This window comes from Dendrobium catenatum, unplaced genomic scaffold, assembly GCF_001605985.2.
Source record: "Dendrobium catenatum unplaced genomic scaffold, ASM160598v2 fragScaff_scaffold_1263, whole genome shotgun sequence".
Classification (NCBI taxonomy): Eukaryota; Viridiplantae; Streptophyta; class Magnoliopsida; order Asparagales; family Orchidaceae; genus Dendrobium; species Dendrobium catenatum.
Genome location: NW_021319725.1, coordinates 716016 through 725148, shown reverse-complemented (window position 1 = coordinate 725148; position 9133 = coordinate 716016). Strand labels below are relative to the sequence as shown.

Here is a 9133-nt window from a genome sequence, read left to right as displayed (position 1 = left end):
ACTTTTCCTTTCTCTGCCTCCTGCTCCGTTTCCAGAGGAGAAGAAGAAATCCTTCTTCTTCCCTGTTCCGTCTCTTTCCCTCTCTACACATTATATAATAAGTTTTGTGAGAGTCAAGCTACAGGCCTCTACCGCAGTGTAGCGGTTATTACACGCCAAATTGCGTTGTTAAGCGAGTTTTTCGGATCCAGATGGTAGCGATGAATGGATAGATGTACTGGTTCAACCGAATCACAACCGTCCATTAGCATATTGTATTGTAATCTTGAAATTTATTAAAAAAAATGGTGACGTGCGACGGAACCATTCCGTGTTATGGATAATGACAAACATCGTTGCAATTCCAAAATTAGAAAAAAAAAAAATTTCCTTTCAGCTTAACGACAAACTCATCCAAAAATAAAAAGGCCCCACTGCCACCCAACACATTATCCTGCTCCGCTGACACTGCGCTACTAATCACATCAACGTCCTTCTTCCACGTAGCCAGAACAACTTAACGGAAAGTTCCTTCCCATTACGAGGTCAATCGTCATTTCAACATGGCGTTGGGGAAATAATAGAAGATACTTAGGGTATTTTTGTCAGTTCAGATGTATAAATAGTTGAATGACTGCCCTTCCCGCACTTAAAACAGCTGAAACGAATCCGTGTTTCGGTGCTTCGAGTGGACGGGTAAATAATGAACCCATAAGGTTCGAAAAAAAATATATATATATTTTTTGGACTGAGTCGGAGAAGAGGAATAGAGGATTGATCGATTTCTTCATCATTTTTGATAGCGAGAGCAGTGAGAATAGGAAGGGAGGACGAAGACGAAGCGTAAAAGGAACTGCTTTACCGATTTCTCACCGTTCTTCGCTGCGATTTCTGCGAGTTTTCCGCTCCGCTAGGTTTCTCCCTGTATCCGATCGATATATTACTGTGCAGGTCAAGCTATAAAAAGATCGGCTTTGATTTCCTGCGAGCTCCTAGTCTATGGCCAAGTGGAAGAAGATCATATTCCCTACTGAATTCAAGCTTTTTCTTTGAGTTCTGATTCGGATCTGTTACTGTTCAGTACGATCCAGAAGTAGAAAAGAGAGAGGGAGATAGGGGGGATAAGGGAAGGGAATAGTGATGTACGGATCTCCATCGGCGGCGGCAACTAAAGAGCTAAACCTCCCGTTCAGTCGCCGGAAAGAAGAATCCGATCTTCAGAGGCAGCAACAGATGAGCTCCGGTTTGCTACGGTACCGCTCGGCTCCGAGTTCTCTGCTCGGGGAGGTATGCGAGAACTTCCTTCCTGTAAGACCCTCAAGCCCCGAGACAGAATCCATGTTCGCGCGCTTTCTCTCGCCAGATCTACGCGAAGAGATCCGCGAAAAGCCCGCCGCCGTCGAGAGAAATCTTCACTTCAAGCCGTCGCCGGAGACAGAGCAGAACGGTGGGTTCTCCTGTGCTCCGCCCCAGATGTTTTATCACTCTCAGCATCAACAATCTATGGCGGATGGAGCAAATCTAATCCGGCAGAGCAGCTCTCCTGCTGGTTTCTTCTCCCACTTGAACGTCGACAACGGTAATCTTTACTTCATTCAACTTCTCTTGCAAGTTATACCAAATCCAACTGCGGCAATAGAAGTTTCAGCTTTCATTTATTACCCACACTGTAAACACATCTGGTTTCGATAAAAATGGCAATTTCTTCTCCAGTTATCTCACGGATAAGCTTTTGTCTCTTATTTGCCATAAAAACTACAGCAAAACAATTGTTCTTTTCCGTATAAATGATTTGATTCGTTACGGTTTTAATTTTATTTTAGGCTATGGTTTGATGAGAGGGATGACGGGCGGTATCAAGGGACAGATTAGCTTCTCCTCCCGGCAAAACTCGCTGTCTCAAATATCTGAGATGGAAAGCGACGGCATCTCCGGTGACCACGAAAGCCCCGTGGAGAATAGCAATGGCCGTTGCCTCATCCCAGGCTACGCTGTTTCTTCTTGGGAGGATTCCTTGCTATCTGATAGCTTCTCTGGTTACAAGAGGTCAAGAGATATCGTCGGCCTGAACCAAACAGAGCTACAGGTACTGCATCTCATCTTCTATACTTCTCCGGCCATATTCCGCTCTTAGACTTAATTGATTCTGATTTTACAGGAAGGAGATGTCAAGAACAACCAAGTTTCCGGCCTAACTCACCAGTTCAGCTTGCCGAAGACTTCGTCGGAGATAGCGGCGATCGAGAAGTTCCTCCAGTTTCAGGACTCCGTTCCCTGTAAGATCAGGGCTAAGAGAGGCTGTGCTACACATCCCAGGAGCATTGCTGAGAGAGTATAAATTTGTACTTTAATCCTCAATTCGTTCATCTTCACCGATTGATAGCCAAACCAAATGCTCAAAACGCAAGTTTGAATCATTGCAGGTGAGAAGAACACGAATTAGTGAGAGGATGAGGAAGCTGCAGGAGCTAGTGCCCAACATGGATAAGGTAAGCTAATGGAACAGTGATTGATTGATCGATCAGCTGGGAATGATTTTTAGTTCTCAGGCTTTGCGACTTCGAAGTTTATTGGAGCTTCTTCTTCATTCATGAATTAGTTCGTTAATTGACTTCGATTTAGCAGCAAACGAACACTGCGGACATGCTGGATTTGGCCGTTGACTACATCAAAGATCTCCAAAGACAAGTCAAGGTACGGAAACTTGGAATTCAACCTACTTCCTCCTAATCTGGAACCCGTTAAATTTCTTCTATTTACAGTATCAGAAATTACTACTTTTTCCAGTACTAGATACTTTTAAGGGAAATTTAATATAGGAAATTTTGAACGAAATATTAAGCTAATTTTGGCATTAATTAATATTTTCTGCAGACATTAACAGATAGCAAGGCAACCTGCACGTGCTCAGATAGCAAGCAGAAGACTTATCAGAACCCGACAAGCTAATAAATCAGCTTGTTGTACAGAGTAATTAAGAAGATAAGAAGAAGATAAAAGGATTGCAGAAGACTTTTGAGTAAGGTGAACTCCTAGATTCACTTTTATATATATATATATATAATTTGGGGGAGAGGAGAAATGTATAGGTAAAAATCAGCTATGTTTTTTTTTTTTTTTTTTTGGGTACTATGTTCTGATTATGTTAGAATTCACCAGGTACCAACTACTAATCAGCTGCAGAAAGTGGACTTATATGTTCTTTTCTTGATTATTTTTTGGTGAAATAAGAATTATCTAATTACTTTTTTGCATAATTATCTAATTTAGATTGGATGAAGGAGAAATGTTGCGTCTGTGTTTTTACTCTCTTCTTTGATTTTATGTAGCTTTATTATTATTATTATTATTTGCAAATTATGGATTTGAAAGATCATATCTTGAGCCCATTCTCTATATCTAAGTTGATTAGAGTTTCAATTTAAGTTCGATCAAGCAAATAATCTTTTTTTATTTATTTTTGATCATATACTGTTAGCCTTGTATAGTATATCTACAACATAGGTCGTAATGCCAACCGAAGGTTATAAGTTCAAGGAGTGGCAAAATATGGCAGGGAAGAAATTGGCCTGCTTTAAGTAGGAGACCATATCGTCTTTGTAAATGGTTTGCAAACATAAGACATTCTTATAGTTGGCAAACGTCGGATGGCAATCAACAGGGGATGTCAGAGATTAATCAATGTGTATATTCTTTCTCAATCACACGTGTTAGCCTTTCTCTCATCCGCTTTCTCTGTTTCCGTTAAAAATGCATTTGTGAATAGTGCGACGCCAATGGCGTCACACTATTCATGAACGAGAGAATGGTGCCCCGAATGGGAGAAGTTTGTGGAGGTCAAGTAGGGGTATGGAGTTCGGTTGAATATGCCATAAAAGGCTAGCATCAAATGTTTGTGATCAACGAGAGATTATTGTGTACGCAATCCGAACGCAAATAAGGTTCGGATGCTGCGTATTTACTGCTTATTTTACTGCGTATTTTTTATACATAATTTTTTCTACGTATTTATTGTGCATCTAGTGAGTATTATTTATTTTCTGCTAAAATACGTAGAAAAAATATGTATAAAAAAATACGCAGTAAAATAAGCAGTAAATACGCAGCATCCGAACCTTACTCTGCGTTCGGATTGCGTACACAATAATTTATCTCAACCAACGGATGTCGATCGATGAAAAGTATTAAATGTTAGATTTTGTAAAAATTATTACCTACAGTGTCTGGACATATCCGCAACTCAATCTGGATGTGTCACATCACCCAATACACAATGCATTGGATGACATGACATATCCGAATTAATCTCCAGATGCATTCGGACTTCGTACAGAATAATCTCTCCAGATTTTGGTTGGCAACTAATAGCCGGCAATGCTTTGTAGCCAAAGTTTAGTGCTAGGCGGCAGCCAAATTTGATCACAACCAAAATTTGGTATTGAGTGGCGAACGAAGGGATGTTGCGATTGAAATAAGAAATAGTAGATGAAGAAAAACTTAATTTTCAAATTTCTCTCCGTTTAAAGTCCAACCCCACAGTTTTCAAAGGTGCAGCATCGATCATCTATTCTATCATATCAGGGTACTCCATTTAATAGTATGAATAGATCGTCCTTGATCCTTTCATATTTTTTTTAATTTTTCAATGTTTTACCTAACTTTAAAGCGTGCATATTTAAATCCTTCATATTCATCTTGAGACTTTTATTCTAAATATAAATATACTAAGGCTTTATTTTGGAATGTTTCCTTTTTGTTTTTAAAAAAAAATTTTAGCTAAAAAATTTAATTTTTTACTAGAAAATTGTTTAAAAAAGTAATAAGAAAGCCGTCTCAAACGAAGCCTAAGTTAAGGACATCCGACATCTCAAATGGAACAAATTTCTAAATATGTTTCAAAAAGCTTAATGGACTGATTTAGGTTAGTTTAGGACAACTTTTTTTTTTAATTTAATATAAAATTTTATTAAACTAAAAATTTTTGTACTATAAAGTTACTTAAAAGCACCAAAAAAAATTGTCCCTAACAAAAACCTTAATATCTTCAAGATATTGACTTTGCTTGGAGTGCTATATATCTTGATTGAATATAAATTTTTTGAAATCAAAATATGCGACTTCTTAATTAATTTATAAAATTTTTTACCCCAACGCGTAAGTGTTTTCAACTAATAAATTTTTTTATCAACGGAGCAAGGCCATATAGTTTTCTTATTTTTTTCGAATTCCTGAAGTAACAAAACCTCACATCTAAATTCTCCTACTTTTTTTATTCGAATTTATCATTATAAAATATTTTTGGCTAAATAAAATAGAGGAATAAAAAAATAAAACAAAGCGAAATGAGTACATTCAGAAGGTATCTGGAGAGAGTAGACTGGTAGTAGGTTTGATTTCAAAATTGAAAGTCTTATCAACTGTTTGCTCCTGCATCAAAAAACTGCTGTTTTCTCATTTGGTTTCTTTCTCAACTTCTCATGTACTTTTTCAATGAAGCTGAGAAGGTTGCTAATGATGTGTATGAAAATGTGCCTGGAGATGTTTGTGTTGATTTATCTGTGCATGAAAATGTCAATCATGATATTATGGGTCATTTGGATAATGAGTATTTGATTCATCATTCAAATGCTGATGTGGGGCTTTCGGATGAGCCTGAAATGTTGGTTTCGGATATTGTTGTGGCTTCTCCTGCTATCATTCTTGTCTTGAATTTACTCTGGTTGCTTCTCATGTGGAGGTGGTGAACAATGGAGTGTGTGTTGTTAATACGGTGGCACTAATTAATTCTGATAGTGGTTTGTTTATTGCATCTCATGATTCTCCCTTGGCTAATTTTGAAGTGGCTTTATCACCTAATAAGGAGGTTTCGAATGTTAATGTGCCATTGATTGATGTTCATATTTCTCTTATTTCTAGTGATGCCTTGAAAGCTCAATTGGCTTTGAATATGGATGACACTTTTGTGAATCATTCTGACTGGCTAGAAGAATCCTTATCATCGCCTTGCAGGGGTGTTGAGGAGGAATTAGATGACCCAACAGATGAGTTTCAAGATATATATAGTTTGAATGTGAGTCGCATTATTGAAAAATCCTTTTCCCATGATGCCCAGTATCGTAGAAGAAAAGCTAAGAAGTAATTTTGATATTGTGAATAATTTACTCTTGTTGTTTCTCATGCTGTTGCCGAGAGCTTCTGTCAGAGCATTTGCTTGGTTGGCCTTCGTTTTCATTCATGTTATCTTGTTTAGCTTTGATTGTTTCATTTATTTTTGTTTGTTCTATGTAATAGATTGAAACAATGACTCTTATTTTTTTATTTCAATTGTTATATTTCTAAGGAACTTTTATTTCATCAAGTACTTATAATTGTTACCCCTTAACGCATAGACCACTTTTGTGCGCTTTAACCCAAAAAAAACTTCTCATGTACTTATAATTAAGTTATATAGTTAATGAAATTAAATTATTTCCCAAAAAAAAAAATTAAATTCTGCTCCTAATTTTTCAAAAAAAAAAAAATACATTCAGAAAATCAAAACACAAAAAGCCTAAGAATTCATCTCAAAATAGTAGGCAGGCAATACGACGAACCTGTCCTTTCAACCGCCACTGCAATCTCGGGCCACTGTTCTGTGAAAAACTGGGCCACGTAATAGAGAGTACTAATTTGTGGTCAGCTTCGACGTGGAGACTTCGGCAGGAGTGGGAGAGATAACGAAAGGCATCCATATCCAGATCACGGCCGTTGAAAAGCTGGTCCTGTGAACAACGGACAGCCCGTGATGCTCAAAAGATAAGGCTTGATTTTGTTGAAAAAGACATGAGCTATTCATGCAGTATTATTCAAGCGCCGTCCATCCCTTACACTTACAATTATTTTTTGAAAATTTATTTAAAGATAAATTTAATATTATAACTGAAAAATACTAAATGAGTCTATTTTGATTTAAATCAAATTATTCTTGAGAAATTAAACTCATTCTCAGTTAAAAGTAAATAGATTTTAATTTTGAAATTATAAAAAAATAAATATAAATTAAATAACTATAAATAAAGTTTTATATTTCACCCTTAATTTTGTTTCCAAAATTCGGTCCTAATTATCACTAACCTATTATAAGATATTTTTTACACATTCGACATTTTTTTCCGATTATTTTATTGGTGGAATGACATTTCTAGTAGGAAAAAAAAAATGATAAAGACAGGGTGGCCATCAAGCCACCAAATCACCTATTTACCTCCAAAACATAATCCAACATAGGGCCCACAAAGGAGGGGAAAGAAAAGAATAAAAAATATACACACATACGCATGAATATTTAATTTGATCAATAAATAGATTAAAAAGAGAATGATGGTAAGAAACTAAAGCTACTCCGCTGGTCCTCAAATACCAAAAAAGTTATTTTGCGTATACACTGGAGGGTCCGAAGGCTAACCTGAACATGCTATGCCACAAAGTACACAGCGGTACGGCGGTACCCAATACCATTACCAAGCAAAAAAGTGGCGTGTCATGTTCTTGTTGACCTCCTGACGTCATACGGTGTTAGTACAAAATAATTTTTCCTCAAAAATGAGAAAACATTCTGTGCAAATACCAAACAGCATGGAGGCCATCCAGAACGTGCACTTTGCCAAATACACAATAGTACCCAATACCAATACCAAGCAAAAAAAATGATATATCGTGTTCTGATTGGCCTCAGGTGTCCGCACCGAATATTTTTTCCTAAAAAAAGAGAAATTATTAATTGCGAACACCGAGCGGTCCGGAGGCCAACCAAAACGCACCATTTCGCCTTGATACACAACGGCACAACAATGGTACTAACAAAAAAATGATATGACGCCTTCTGGTTGGCCTCCGGACAGCTTTTGGTGTTCGCACATAATAATTTTTTCTAAAAATGAAAAATTCTTTTGTGCAGACAAGGTAGACATTTTATGTGACATAATTTTTTACCGCTTTTTTTTTTTTGTTTTAAAAAAATTTAATGATAAAAATAATAAAAAATTTGTCTCAAATACAGCTTAATTTAACAATGATGCTTATTTTTAAAAACATTTCATATTGGTCCTTTTTTTTTCATAATGATCCTTGAATTAAATGCCTACCTTCATAGAAGCACTATTTTGCCAATTATATTATCTAGGAATTGTTAAGCACAACACTCCTCTACATCTAATAGAATTGTTGGGCATAATCCTCATTGAGCTAAAGATTGTCTATCAACTGAGTGTCCATTGAAGAATAGATTATCATTGCCAAGCAAGATATTAAGGAAGTCATTAATGATATTCTATTAGAACAATTTGGGTGGAGAGAGGAAAAAAGAGAGCAAACAATGCCAAAGCCAACCTTTTTGGCTATTATTTGTAGTTGTGAATCTGTGATTGACAGAGGTAAAATTTCATCGGGGTTGACCACTGTGGATTGATGGAAGCATAAGAGGATCCTATATCTATGAAGATTATCTTATTAGAGTTACGAACAATGTAATCGTGAGTGAATCCTTTCAGCATTGTCGTTGGATCCCATGCTCACAAAAACCAAAGTTACCAACATTGTGAATTAGAACTCTGAAGTGAGATCTCGGACTCACAAGGACCGATCACCCATGGGGAAATTATTCTGTGCGAAGTCTGAACGTAGAGAATCTTCCGAATTACTGGATATAGCGCGTACGCTCTACTTACACTCTACGTATGCTCTGCTTACACTTTGCGTATTTGTAGATATGTAGCAAATAAGCAACAAATCCTCACAACTAATTATTTGCTGCTTATTTACTGTGCATCTATAAATACACAATATATACACATTAAATATGCAGAGCTTAGGCAGAGCCTAAGGGCATCTCCAACCGACCTCCAAACGCTTGAATGGAGCTCCCGACCAGCTCCAGCCGAACTGCAAAATTTCCGCTATATGGCTGCGGGTGAACAGTGGGACGCCAATATTGGTGTTGCACTGTTCATCTCCGCCATTTTTACCACTCTACCGAACTTGTCGCGGGAAAAAAAGAGGCGACGGTTAATTGCAAAAGGGTGAAAAACGCGTTCCATTGGAGATGAAATCACGGCATTTTGTAGTTTCCGGCATTTTGGAGTGAAAAATGAGATTTTCGGTTGGAGATGATCTAAGC

At 37.1% G+C, this 9133-nt stretch overlaps 1 protein-coding gene across 3 annotated transcripts; it reads left to right on the top strand.

The window, feature by feature from the left end:
• Nucleotides 1-628: 628 nt before the first annotated feature.
• Nucleotides 629-3259, top strand: LOC110106166 (transcription factor bHLH130). 3 transcript variants are annotated; one of them, XR_002304205.2, is made up of 7 exons: nucleotides 629-1558; nucleotides 1803-2065; nucleotides 2138-2311; nucleotides 2403-2468; nucleotides 2605-2673; nucleotides 2854-3003; nucleotides 3139-3259. XR_002304205.2 is itself a non-coding variant. In XM_020835945.2 (6 exons), exons 1-6 carry the CDS (start codon nucleotides 1120-1122, stop codon nucleotides 2926-2928), a joined length of 1086 nt encoding a protein of 361 aa, XP_020691604.1. In that variant the 5' UTR covers nucleotides 629-1119; the 3' UTR covers nucleotides 2929-3124. The 3 variants fall into 3 exon arrangements, 1 of the variants encoding a protein (XP_020691604.1); XR_003702342.1 differs by having other exon boundaries at nucleotides 2854-3007; nucleotides 3136-3259; XM_020835945.2 differs by lacking the exon at nucleotides 3139-3259 and having other exon boundaries at nucleotides 2854-3124.
• The last annotated feature ends 5874 nt before the right edge of the window (nucleotides 3260-9133 follow it).